This window comes from Amphimedon queenslandica, unplaced genomic scaffold (genome assembly GCF_000090795.2).
Source record: "Amphimedon queenslandica unplaced genomic scaffold, v1.1 AMPQUscaffold_13059, whole genome shotgun sequence".
Taxonomy (NCBI): domain Eukaryota; kingdom Metazoa; phylum Porifera; class Demospongiae; order Haplosclerida; family Niphatidae; genus Amphimedon; species Amphimedon queenslandica.
The window spans coordinates 9633-23301 of NW_003546705.1; the positions used below are offsets into that span (position 1 = coordinate 9633).

Below are 13669 nucleotides of genomic sequence, written 5' to 3' on the forward strand. Positions count from 1 at the left end.
ATCAGCACTTCGGCTTGCATGAAGTAGACTATTTAGTCCAAGAACTGATAGCCTTACGTAATCACTGGGGACCGAAAATGCTGCCAATGTCAGTCTGTAACGCTTTCGTCCGTGAGAGGATAATTCTCACTGTCAGTTTCCACAGGTATAGGATTGACTGCGCTGAGTTCTTTGAGCCCGTACCTTTTAACGAGTCCTCACCGAGTCCTGGAGACCACGTGAAAATATACCGGTTCTCTGTCTACGATCTCTCTCGGAATGAGGTCATTATTAGGTACTTCTTGGAGAGAACCAAAGACACTATTTATAATCACGTCCTCTCTTACTCTAAAGGATCAGACAGAGGACAGGTACAGGTGTATGGCTCAATGTGTCCCAATTACTGGGAGATTAGGAGGAGCATAATGAAGAGGATTGAGAATGACATTAAGTGATAATTATATTATTACCATTACTATTATTATTAAAATTATTATTATTATACAGACTTAATGCATACACAATTACAATCAATTTTGTTGTGATTTTTGTCAGCCAATTTTTCCATTTTGTGTGTGCCAACAAGGTGCTATTTTATTTAAATGACCACATAACGCGTCTTTTACAAGCAGCTGTCCTCCAGCACTATAGATGACACAAGATCATCAAAGGTCAGTCAGTATTAAAGCATGAGGTAATAAAAGCATGTGATGTGGAGCTCCTGAACTCAATATTTTGTCTTTGCAGTATGGTCTGACTTTAGGAATTGCTATATACAGAGCTAACAGTTTATATTTAAGTAACACAATGGAGCACAAGTCATTATAATTCAGTATTATAATTCAGGCTATCCTCCATAAACACATTAATGCATGTTAATATAGTGGCATAGAACTATGATAACTGTGGCTAACCTCAGTAGAGTACCCACTTAAAAATTATATTTCAATATTAAAGCTAGAATTTCAATACAAGAATAGCTCTTTGACTGAAATAAAACTTGCAAGCTTATATAATGGAGGACATTAGAAAAGGTTAAAAAGTTTGCAATCATTATGCAGACAGATCAAGCTCACTGCCCCATAAACAGTAGTAATAACACTGTGTGGCTACTGCATTCCTTGAAGTGCATAGAATGAATCTAGTTAATAGTATAAAAGTATTCAAAGCTGTGAACATAATTAATTTTGACCAAACAAACTGTCAGAGGAAGGAGAAATGTCTGTCATTACCACAGAGAAGGGGCAGAAGCTACAAGAGGAGATCAAGGAGGCTTACAAATGGAAGGACATGTTCCCCACTACCAATGAAGAGTTCATGAGTCTCATGAGCCAACTCTTCATCAAGTGCCAGGAATACACTACAGCACTGTCATCTCTTGACACACAAGAGGCACAGGAAGAGGCTGATGCTATTGTTAATGAGCTCATTGCAGTCCGTAACCATTGGGGACCAAACTTATTCCCTCCTCGAATCAATGCACTAGCAAGAGAATCAATGACACTGAGTCTTTGTGGAAAAGACTATCGTATAGACAGTGCTCAATACTTTGAGCCAGTTCCTTACTATGAGGGCGGGGGGAATGCCCCTGGGGAGCTCATGAAATTGTTTCGTTTTTCTGTCTACGATGTATCGACAAACGAGATCATTCTTCGCTATTTTCTGGAGAGGAGCAATATAATGAAGCTTTATCATGTTCTTTGTTTCGCTTTGCCTGGTTCTCGTGGTCAGATTCAACCATATGGAGAAATCTGTCCCAGTTACTGGCAGATGAGGAGAGATGTTATAGAAAACATGAATAGGAGATTTGGAAAAAATGAAAACTAAAATTTTCTATTATACGTGTTGTTATTGTTAGGCTAGGCTAGTACTTTAGTTTCATTTTTTAATTGAATAAATCTATTTAAATAAAACCTATCAAATGTTCACAAAGCGAAAGCAAATTTAAAGTTATTTACTTATATAATCCCCATAACTCAAAATATCTTCACTTTATTAAATAATACAATAATAATAATAATAATAATAATAACAATAATATAAGGTTTCAAGAAGTTTTTGATTTCTTTGCTCTTCTCTTCTCTTCGTAACCAACCTCAACGTAAAACCTCTTCCGCAACTCTCGTGTGCTTCGCAATTTCCTCTCTTCCTCTACTTTCTTCTTTGCAATGTGTTTATTAATATCCTCCCTATGCTTCATTAGCTTCTTCTTTGCCTTTTCTCTATGAATAGTTGTCAGTTGTTGCATCAATGTACGCACTCGTTTCTCCTCAGGCTCCAAAACAACAGCTCTCTTAGCCGCAAGACTCTTCTTTTTTCTCTTTGCGAAAAGTTTCGGGCGTGATTTAAACGGGAGCTCTTTCTCGAGTGATTTCGGTATTTTTAAAGGATTGAATTTACGAGGTCCTCTCACCTGCTCCTTGTAGAGAGAGTCCTTCTTTAAAGGAGCTTTCAGACCCTCTTCATATCGCATGCGTCCGACTGTCCTCATGCCGTCCCAGAGGGTCTTATCGGAGGAAAGAAGAGATGTGACTGGGTTGTAGTAACGAGGTATCTCCACAGGGACCCACGTTGAGAGAAATACTATATCACTTGCTAGAAGCTTGTCTTCAAATGTGGCTCTAAAAGCTCCTGTGGAGGATTGGAATTAAGCTACAGTAATTAATGGCATCCAGCTACAATGTAAAAATGTACGGGCTACTCTTTGTTATTGAGATTCTGTAGATTATAAACACTAAACTACCTGTTCATGTAGTCAACTTATTGTATTGGGGGAATTTTTCAGGGTATGAAGCTTTCAAGAATTTTAAAAATTTTATGAAAAGTTTAAACTTCGCGTTTAGCTAGTTTTAATCAAAATTAGAGTTGCTTCATAAGAAATATGACCAAGACAATGGATAATACAGTACATGTAAATCTCATCAAAAGTGGCCAGGAGTGCATTTGTACGTTGCACATTAAGTTTGAACTGATTCTAAAAAATTTGGTCAATGACTGATAGGACATTTCAAGAAAATAGGTACACCGTACATGTAGGAGTAAGCAATATTATAATGCAATTGGCCTAATATCTGGTTATAATAGCAATGTACATGTACATGTACCTTCCGGTGATGAGAGATTCTTTTTCACTTGTCCCCTTATCCCACTGACTGTTCTAATTAATGCCCCTTGAAATTTAGCACATTCGAGAGGAGTATTAAACATCCCTTTGATAAAGGCGGTGTTCTTGAATATCTTGTAAGGGACTCCGGTCAGCTTTAGTTTCTTAACTATACTGGTTGACTTCTCCATCTCCAATACAAGCCCAGTGGCTGCCACTCGAAAATCTGACTAAAGTGATACAAAATATACACTGTAAATAGAGTACAAAAATTAATGCCGTTTTATTTCCATAAATTTTACAATTGCTTGATAAAAAAATCATAATAGCAGAGTTGCATTTTTGCGATTAAAAGATAAAGTTAATTGGCAGGTGAAATTTTGAAGTGCATATCGAACCATTCACTTGTTATCATTTATATAGCAATCGGGTCACAGCCATCACTTTCAATTTGATGAGTAAACATCCAAAAGTCAACAAAAAACTTAACACACAAACACATAATATGTACAATGTACATGTACATGCAGACTAGTTAGCTTACAGTGTTGATGTTATTATTGATAGACTGTATAGCAAGGACTCCAGTATTGGGTGTGGTCACAGGACCTGGGGAATAATAAGACAATACAATGAAATGGGATTTCAATAATGAAACATTAACTCTTTGGCCATAAATCTCATGAGATTTTAAAAGAGATTTAGATGTATGCTACATAGCATAAGTACATCAATATGTATCAGAAAATATAATAAAATTGGGGGTAATTTTGGAGCCATTTATCGGAAAAACCATGGGCTATAACCTTTGCTTTAAAAAAAATTGGCTCATTTTTAAAATGCTCATAACTCAAAAAATATTTATTGGAGTCAGCTCAAAATTTCTACATAGCGTAAGGACATCAATATGTATCAGAAAATGTAATAAAAATTGGGGGTGATTTCGGAGCCATTTTTGGAAAAACCATGGGCTATAATAGCCTTGGGTATTTTTCAAAAATTGGCCATTTTAAAAAATGCTCATAACTCAAAAAATATTTGTCGGAATCAGCTCAAACTTTCTACATAGCATAAGTACATCAATATGTATCAGAAAAGGTAGTAAAAATTGGGGGGTGATTTCGGAGCCATTTTTCAGAAAAACCATGGGCTATAGCCTTGGGTATTTTTTGAAAATTGGCCATTTAAAAAAATGCTCATAACTCGAAAAATATTTGTCGGAATCAGCTCAAACTTTCTACATAGCATAAGTACATCAATATGTATCGGAAAATGTAATAAAAATTGGGGGGGAGGTGATTTCGGAGCCATTTTTTGGAAAAAACCATGGGCTATAGCCTTGGGTATTTTTTAAAAATTGGCCGTCTTTAAAAATGCTCACAGCTCAAAAAAATATTCGTCAGAAACAGCTCAAATTTTAGTCATTTAATTGTACATGTAACTTTAAAATCAATATAATTTCAATTTAAAACATATATGTATATACATGTACATGTATATGTACATGCAGTACACTCACCATAAAAAGAAGCCATGCAGTGAATATGCTCTGGAGTATACTTGAGCATTCGTCTCCTCCCATTGTGATCTTCCACTGAATACACACACAGGGTCTGGAACCTACGCCATCCCATAGACACAATCAGGGGGTCGTGTGACTTTAAAATCTTCTTGTACCAGCGATGACGCTTCATTCTAACGCGGACGTAACCCAACTTCTCTTCCCCAGGTAGTAGACTGCCGACTATTATGGGATAGGATGGATCAAAGTGTTGGACAAACTCGCAAGGTATGTTCTAAAAATAGTAACACAAGAGATAAAAAGAGTAACATTATTAATTATGTATTGCACAACAATTTTTTTAATATAACAAATTTTGTAGATTTTGTGAAGGTTTGTAAAATAAAGTTTATAAAAATCATTTGTGAACTTCAGATACAGGTCATAGCCATGTACTGTACATGCATATATAAAAACTACTATACAATAGTATTGATTGAAGGACTGATTGATTGATATGATTATTTTATTTACTGGTATCTCTAGGCGGACATAAGCCCCTGGTTGTACACCTATATAGTCCTGTCTCTGCTCTGGGGGGAGACTCTCAAATTCTTGTCTGTTTCTCTTGGCTCGCTCAGCCATTATCTCCTTCATCTCATCATAGTAAGTTACCTAATAATGTACATGTATGTGAAGTAAGGAAATAGAAATAGATGAAAAAGAATAAATAATTATGTGTATGTACATGTATTAAGAGACAGAGAGATCATGAAAAAGAGGAGACATCAACAAATCATTAATACCAAAAGTAAAATTAATATAGTGGGAATGTACATTTACTTGTTTCTATACAAATAATTCGCATCAGCATTATTATTATTATAACAAAAAATGTACTACAAAACTATCTGAATGGAGTACATTGTAATTATGGCTTCAGAAAACATTCAAGTAAGGCTACACCCACTCAAAAATGGATTGGGGACAAGATGGTGGCTACGATTGTGAGCTTATAGAAGACCCTCCTGATGAATTAACCTGCCCAATATGTCTCCTACCTCCTAAGAGCCCACATCTCATCACATGCTGTGGTAGAAAGCTCTGTCATTCCTGTATATACAGAGTACAACAAGCAGGAGGTCCATGCCCTTGTTGTAAAGGAGAAGAATATTACACTGTGTTAGATAAAATGGTGGAGAGGCAAGTGCTAGGCCTAAAGGTGTATTGTAAGTATAAAAGTAAAGGATGTCCTTGGACTGGTGAACTGCGTGATCTTGAGGGTCATTTAAAGTTGTGTTTTGAGACTGCTTTAAACAGAAACAAAGAGCTTTTATCAGCGATACAAAAGATGCAAGGGCTACTAAGCAACAAGATCGACAAAGAGAAGGAAATGGAGAGAGCTATCAAGACTCTTAAAGATGAGAATGAACAACTAAAAGAACAACTACACCAGCTAAACAAACAATCAAGTCAACTGCCAAAACACACAACAACAAGTAAAGCTCAGGAGAGTAAGGCCAATGAATTAGAAAAGGAGCTGGAAGAATTGAAATTCAAGCTACATGTAGATAAGAGAATAGCCGATAAAAACGAAACGATTGATAGACTAAGAGATGAAATAGACTCCTTGAACAAGAAGATATCGTCTATGGAAACAGAATTAAAAGAAAATCAAGACAGGCTATCAAATGATAAGGAAGCAATGAAAAGAACTATTGAAATGCTTACCGAAGAGAATAGGAAACTAAAGCGTCAATCAACTCAATCACCACACCAATACACAACCACAGCTCCAGACACAGCACTGGAAGAATTACAATGCAAACATGACAGGAGAATCGCCGAAAAAAACGAAATCATCGATAGTCTAAACGAGGAAATAAAACGTCAGAAAGAGAAAATATACCCTTTAAAAAGAGAGATAAGCGAGCTTGAAGATAAGGTAATGAAATTAACACAAGATGCAAGAGCAATGACAAGAAATATCGAAACACTCAATGAAGAGAACAAAAAACTGGAATCTGAACTAAAGCAAAAAGCAACTCAATCAACAACTACAGAATCAACTCCATCAGATACATATGCATATACATACAGTCCAAGTTCTCCTGATGACAACACAGAGATCCCTTCCGCCTCCAATTATGAAGAGACTCGTCAATGCCCAATGTGCAATAAGACCTTTCCTCCTGCCACGTCACAAAGAAACTTTGAGCTACATGTTGACACTCACTTATACTAGCTCTTCATTTATACAGTACCAATGGACCAGACTCACATGTACATTGTGTATATGTACATGTATTTGAAAAATATACCGTATAGCGGAAAATTTTCGTGGCCCATAATTTTTGTGGATTTCGTGTTTTTTCAAAATCCAAAAAAATAAAATCCGCGAAAATTGATTTAATATGGTTCAAGATGGCTAAAAAGTAGAAAAACACGAAAATTAAAGCCACGAAATTGATTTTTGAACAAATCCGTGAAATTTTTCCGCTATACGGTAGTACATGTATATGCTTGTATAGTAGTACAGTATAAATTAAAAATTATAAATAAATGTCATAGTTTCAATCCATTTAAATGTACATAGTTTTTGCTGCCTATATACTTAGCAGGAATATATTATCATTCATAAATCTTAATTTACCAAAATTTGTGACTGAGCGTGGAATAATGATACATGTACTGTACATACATGTACCGTATTTCCTTAAATAAAAGCCCGGGCATCTATTTCCTAAAACGGTATTTGGATCTCGAAAAAATATAAAAAATAAAAAAACTTTGGCCCAGAGCAGGATTCGAACCCATAATCTCATGCTTTTGACTTCTGGAACTCCCAGCATTATCCACTAGACTACTGAGTTACTATTGGGCTAGAGTTGCGTATTTATAGTTGAATTGTATTGCTACCCCGGCGTTTATTCGAATGCGGCTTCTATTTAAGGATATACGGTACACATACAGTGAGTAAAATAGCAAAGCTCAAGACCACAAAATGCATTGTTTCATGTGCCCTGAGGATCAATGCCCTAAGGAATAGTATGTTTTCTATCGTGAGCGAAAATGAGAGCACGACAATGATTTTGAGCAACTTTAAAAATTCGTAAAAAATCCAATTTTGATCGGAATTAGCTCAAACTTTCTACGCAACATAAAAATATCAGGAAAAATTATAAAAATAGAGAATTCTCTCCTAGCAAAATTTGGTCAAAGTCACTGTACTACATACATATAGCATTTGGCCAGATTTACAAATGTAAGAGCAATAGAAATAGCTAACCTCTTCATCTTTATTATCGTACTGAACATCAAAAGCTTTCTTTAGCTCTCTCTTCTTCCTCTCCCTCTCTCTCTCCCCCTCCTCCTCCTCCTCCTCCCCCTCCTCTACGTCTCCTTCAGTCTTCAGTCCGGTCTCATAATCCTCAAAGTCCCCATAAAGCTCCTCATCTTCATCCAGCAGTGCTTGAGCATCAAGATCACCCCAACTACCAGTAACAAAGTAATCCTTAGCAACAGAAACAGCCTCCCCATCGCACCAGTCCTGACTAAGAGGTAAGTCGGTGACAGAAGAGTCGATCTGGTGATAGTGCGAATCGTTGACCGATTTCCGAGTCACAAACATTCCTCCTAGTTCTTCTTTCCCTGGATCGTCACTCTCTCCTTCTTTTCTTTCCGAGTCATTGCTGTATATGAGCTTCTGGAGTGAAACTTTCCTGCTCCTCATGAAAGAAGCAGCCGCTTTTTGTAACAAGTTCTCCTTCCACTTAAGACCCGTCTCATCTTTAAAATCTTCTCCATCATTACTCTCAATATCTTCATCATCAATATCTTCATTATCATCACTTTCAACTTCATCGCTTTCTTCATGGTCACTCTCTTCATGGTCACTCTCTTCATGGTCACTCTCTCCATTATTAGATTCTTCAGTGTCAGTTTCTATGCCACTAGTATCTTCTCCATCACTCTCTATGATTTCATTTGTTTCTTCATCTTCGCTCCCATCAGTCTCGCTCTCTTCCTCTCCTTCAAAAGTAACTCTCCTTCTCTTTCTCTCCTCTTCCTCGGCTCCAACCAGTGGGACTTTTGAGTTGGTCACCAGTTGCAGTCGTGAGTCCTTCATCTTACTGTCCAATAATTCACCAGTATTCATTAGCGAGTGAATGATCTCACTGGTGGGTGTGTTCTTACTCATGGAATGACTCCCACCTAATTCAATGTATACTGCATCCTATAAATGAGAATAATAATAATAATAATAATAATAATAATAATAGACATGATGTTAATTACCTTGTCATAGACCACACCTCCTATGCCGGCCATTGGAGCATAAATGAGTCTCTCCCTCTCATCAAGTGATCTCTTCTTTTCTTTCTCAGGAAGAGGGCAAGGGTCAGGCAGGACTGAAAGGTTGGCCATTTTAAAATCACCACAACCTGGAAAGAGAGAGAGAGAGGAGGAAGGGAAAGAGAGAAAGAGAGAGAGAGAGAGGGAGGGAGGGAGGGAGAGACAGACAGACAGAGAGAGAGAGAATGAGTGAGAAAGAAAGAGAGAGGGAGGGAGAGATCAGGGAAAATAGAGAAAGTAAAAGAACAGAGAATATTATGATCATGTACAATATTACTCCAATGAACATAAGCTGAGATCTTGGTACCAAATATCTCATACCTGGTATGTGAACATAGGAGCTGGATTTCATGTTAGTTCCACGCACATATCCATACAATGAGATGGTTCGGTTGCACAATGGATCCTCTTTAATTGAATCAGGAGATGTGAGATCCTCCATCCTATGAAATGAAGAAGGAAGAATAGAAAAAAGAGAGATACTGATAAAAGTGTATTCAGCATACATGTACATGTAACAATGACATTATGCATGTATAACTTTTATTAACTCATATACAGTATATACACATGTAAGATGCGGCATTTTATAAATACCATAAATTAACCTTGCATGTTCAACCATATTTGTATAGCTACCCATTCAGCCCATCGCTGGTAACCAGCTGCTATAGTTTTGTTTATTTACACAACAAACCACTCCTAACTTCCTAAGAATTAGACGAGTGGTTTGTTATTATAAATAAACAAAGCCACAGGAGGGGCAATATCCACCTTTATTATTATACCCCATAGATAATATACATGTATATATACATTCACATGTACATGTATATGTACATGTATAACCATTAACTGCACTACCTGTCAGCAATGAGGTAAGGATGCGATGACTGCCAGTCTAGTGGTTTGAACTTTGTGACTGATATAAACCGACCAAGATTATGCAACTCATTCTTCATGTAGTGATCATGACGAATGTTGGACAGATAGAAAAGTTTCGCACCCTAAAAAAATAAAATAAAAATGTTATAATATCAATGATAAAGACTGGTTCACATTAACACTTACCAGTACATTAACTATTGCCCTGGTATCAAAATGTGTAATAAAAATTGGGTTCAGATTCAATAAAACATCATAATCATTTCAACTTTGCGTTGGTACTTTTATGATTATTGTATGCTTGTTTAATTTTTTTAATTTAAAAGCAATCAAGCTAAATACAATAATTGTCCCATATGTACCTTACCTGATATATCTCTGTCCAAAATCTTTGTTTGAGTTTCTTTTTGAGTCTCCTTAAGTTTTTATTCTTTTTCATCATGTCAAGGTGTGTCAGTACTCCCATCACACGAGGGAACCCGTGGGTCTGTAGGATATTTAAGAACTCAAACGTTTCCATCTCAAAACCAAAACTGGCATCAACAAGCAGCAATACCTAAAAAGCATTCAGACAAAAAGTTGTAGCTACTACAATATACAATGTAACTATTATAACGAACATCAAGAATAATGTTACTTTAACTAATAAAGATAATGTTATTTTTCTTTTGGTGATATTTATAGACACAATAAAAGCACATCTGGACTCATTGATATTTCTGAGATCATTAAACCATTAATGTACTTACAAGGTCTACGACTTTTGCTATGTCAATCATTGAATTGATGTCATTATTGCACTCAATAAATGTGATCCGTCTCTTTTTACCTGAGGAGAGAGAGAGAGAGGACAGAGAAACAGAGAAGGATCAATTACAAGCAATAACGAAGGAAGAGATGCTTTGTGTTTTGTACTAATTTCATGCATATTTAGGTAGGCATGACATTTCTGTACATCTGAGTACACACTACACACTCTTCCCAGATAGTCAAGACTTTATTGCTGTTTCTTTCCAAGAATAACAAATTTAACAGATTTCTTAACAATCCAAAACATTAAATTCCATGAAAATCAATTTACAAAACAAGATGGCAGAATAGCAAAATTTTGCAAGAACAAACCTTTTGATAAAGGTCGTATACAAAAATAGTTATCCACTTTTAAAACTGTCATACGTTAAACTATTACCTGACACTAGAGTGACTGGTCCCTGGTTCTTGGACACAGTGTGATGAGTGAAGTGCTTCACTAGTCCATTGATTAGTGTCGTCTTCCCAACTTTAGGTGGTCCTACTACAGCTATTAGTACTGGAGGAGGTTCAATTGGAGTCCTGTCCACCTGGGGGAGACGGTTCCTCTTTTCATTGATGTCTAGTGTCCTCCTTTTTGATCTGGCTGCTCTGATGGCGCTACGATAAGTGAAAGCCTTGGGGTTTCTTTGATCCTCTGCTTCCTCGTTTTCCTTCCCCTTCTTGTCCCTTTTCTTCTTTTTTATAGCTTTGGTGCCAGCTTGTCGCTTCTTGTGAGATTTCTGCTTTGTAGCCTCCATCATGAACCACGTGGACGGTAGGTGGAGCCAGTTACAATAATGAAGAACTCCTACGCTACAAATACATGCATTAGACAACTGATGTTTGCTATGCACTTTAGCATTTGGTATTTCCATTTCCTCTGTTGGATTAACCAGTAACAATGCTGTTGCTTTTACTGCCTTTCTCTCTTCTTTTTGCTGGTGGTAGCTCAGACACTGTTACATTGAAGTTTAATCTCGGGACAAGTGCAGACTGTGTTGTTGGAGATCCAGTTGTAACTCTGTGGGTAGAAACACTTAGAGGAGGCATCAACTATTTAATGACCTACAATGGTATGTTAGTAAAATATAACTACTAGTAGATCTATGCTATAGTGTTATTTCATAGGCTCCCAACCAGGTATAAATACACAATACAAAATTAGTGTTAATTATTCAAGACCCACAACCTTGTACTTTCACTGGATTGATTGTAATCAAAGCAGTATCTTTTGTTTTCCATTAATTAGTTCTGTAACAATTGAAAATGATGTTAATAGTCCTTTGACAGTTTCTATATGTACTAAAGTTTTCAGAAGGTTATCAAGTACTCGGATTGAGTTTGATAGTAGTAATGGCATTCTAGTATCAGCCGGTTCTGGATCATGTAACTCAACTGGACCATATTGCTCAAATTCTTCAAAATGCTGTTTACCCTCTCCAGCAGTTTTCTCTTCACACTCATCAGTTACCTCATCCTTAATCTACCCAACTACTTCCTTTCATACTTCATCATCCTCATTATCATCTTCCTCAACTTTGGCATCACCCAAATCAACTTCAATGACATTATCTTCCATTCCACTAAAACCAAGCTCTGTTCCCTCAATAATCAATCCAAGTATATCATTGCTACTTCCTACATCAACTTCAGTCCCCACTCGTGTATGCCATCCCCAGACTAATACTAATGATCATGGTCAGTTTAAATGGCCACTAACACTAGCTGGAATGACTGTTACCATATTGTGTCCTAGTGGCCCTATTGGAGCTACAGCAAGTAGAATATGTTCTACTTCTTCTGATTGGGAATCACAAGATGTGATGAGGTGTGCTACTACTGATGTTACAAATGGATTCATTGAATTATCTAAAGTGGGTAATATAATAGTATAATTATGATTGTGGTTAGATGTAAATACCCTATTTAATATGTTTCAGGTAAACATTACAGTTGATAATTTTGGTTCAGCAGCTTTCAATATGAGCAGTTTAGTGGAAAATGCAACACGTACTCTTGCTGACCAAAACATTCAAAACATTGACGTAATATCAACAGTATTGGAAGCAATAGTATCTGTTCTTTTGAAAAATGAAAGTTTGCCATTAATAATTGAAGTAAGTTTGTAGATTAATTGACACTTGTAATGATATCATATGTGTAATAGACAACAGGAAATATTGTACAAACACTCAATTTATTAGTAGAATGGCCCATGGATGTAACTAATGTTTTATCCAATAAGTGAGTTACAAGTTAACATGATTTATTTTGTTTAAATGCACACTTCAGTATAATCCAGTCATTTGAAGGATTCATACAAGTTGTATTTGAACAGGAAAATTTTGCTGTAATTAAAATTGCTGAAGAAAACATTTTGTTTAGAGCAGAAAGAGTAAGACTATTGCAATTGCTACATATAATGATTGATTATAATGAAATAGTTTGCAAGAGCTAATTTTAGTGGATTAACAATATCAGCCTGTGCTTTTAGTAAGTATGTGTACTAACTACTAACACAAAATCATAAATAATAATTTATTATTATTGATAGATAAGGAATTAAATTTTAGTACTTCTGACAGTTTGAGTTCTTTGACATTTATCACAAAGGTGATTTTACCAAAGAACATTAAAAATGTTACAAGCAGTGAGAACATTGATGTAGCATCAACTTTATACAAGAAAGCAAACTTCTTTCCAGTTCGTAAAGAAGTGAACTCTTCATCATCAGTAATGACAGTGGTAGGTTCAGCTGTTATCAGTATAATAGTTGGTGGAATACCTGATGGTACTGAATTGATTGATCCAGTTACAATCATTTTAGCATTAAATGAAGAAGTAAGTCACTGATAAGAGTATGTTTACTATGCTATAAATTATTATTCACAGAATGTTACAAATCCTCGTTGTGCTTTCTGGAACTTTACTGGAGCAGGTAACTAATGCTATGTAATTTTAGTTTGATTTTGTTGCTTTATTCAGATGGTATTGGTAATTGGTCTATTGATGGTTGTACTACAGTAGTTGATTCTAATGATCTCAATAATGTC

General features: G+C 36.1%; 3 protein-coding genes across 4 annotated transcripts in view; 2 read left to right on the forward strand and 1 right to left on the reverse strand.

Moving 5' to 3' along the window:
• Nucleotides 1-1860: 1860 nt before the first annotated feature.
• Nucleotides 1861-11564, reverse strand: LOC100634953 (ribosome biogenesis protein BMS1 homolog). 2 transcript variants are annotated; one of them, XM_020001548.1, is made up of 13 exons: nucleotides 11471-11564; nucleotides 11014-11424; nucleotides 10574-10653; nucleotides 10192-10380; nucleotides 9804-9946; nucleotides 9261-9382; nucleotides 8883-9028; nucleotides 7873-8820; nucleotides 5118-5258; nucleotides 4602-4878; nucleotides 3627-3691; nucleotides 3084-3312; nucleotides 1861-2610 (listed from the first exon to the last, which is right to left on the reverse strand). In XM_020001548.1, exons 2-13 carry the CDS (start codon nucleotides 11375-11377, stop codon nucleotides 2027-2029), a joined length of 3288 nt encoding a protein of 1095 aa, XP_019857107.1. In that variant the 5' UTR covers nucleotides 11378-11424; nucleotides 11471-11564; the 3' UTR covers nucleotides 1861-2026. The 2 variants fall into 2 exon arrangements, with proteins under 2 accessions (XP_019857107.1, XP_019857106.1); XM_020001547.1 differs by having other exon boundaries at nucleotides 11014-11502.
• LOC109585459 (protein NETWORKED 1A-like) lies at nucleotides 5531-6890 on the forward strand. Its single transcript, XM_020001549.1, has one exon. The coding sequence runs from the start codon at nucleotides 5560-5562 to the stop codon at nucleotides 6826-6828; it is 1269 nt and encodes a 422-aa protein (XP_019857108.1). The 5' UTR covers nucleotides 5531-5559; the 3' UTR covers nucleotides 6829-6890.
• Nucleotides 11506-13669, forward strand: part of LOC109585455 (adhesion G protein-coupled receptor L3-like) — a 3944-nt gene continuing 1780 nt past the window's right edge. The window contains exons 1-9 of the mRNA XM_020001541.1: nucleotides 11506-11689; nucleotides 11745-12490; nucleotides 12557-12733; nucleotides 12784-12860; nucleotides 12909-13011; nucleotides 13061-13109; nucleotides 13171-13457; nucleotides 13509-13554; nucleotides 13602-13666. Coding sequence (XP_019857100.1) covers nucleotides 11518-11689; nucleotides 11745-12490; nucleotides 12557-12733; nucleotides 12784-12860; nucleotides 12909-13011; nucleotides 13061-13109; nucleotides 13171-13457; nucleotides 13509-13554; nucleotides 13602-13666 — 1722 coding nt within the window. The 5' untranslated portion in view covers nucleotides 11506-11517. The remainder of the gene's footprint in view (nucleotides 11690-11744; nucleotides 12491-12556; nucleotides 12734-12783; nucleotides 12861-12908; nucleotides 13012-13060; nucleotides 13110-13170; nucleotides 13458-13508; nucleotides 13555-13601; nucleotides 13667-13669) is intronic.

Coding starts and splice junctions, on each gene's coding strand:
- LOC109585459 (XM_020001549.1), top strand. CDS start 5,560: ATGGATTGGGGACAAGATGGTGGCTACGATTGTGAGCTTATAGAAGAC.
- LOC100634953 (XM_020001547.1), bottom strand. CDS start 11,491: ATGGAAATACCAAATGCTAAAGTGCATAGCAAACATCAGTTGTCTAAT. Junction 10,381..10,573: donor TAGCAAAAGTCGTAGACCTT/GTAAGTACATTA, acceptor AATGCTTTTTAG/GTATTGCTGCTTGTTGATGC. Junction 9,383..9,803: donor CCTTACCTCATTGCTGACAG/GTAGTGCAGTTA, acceptor TTCATTTCATAG/GATGGAGGATCTCACATCTC.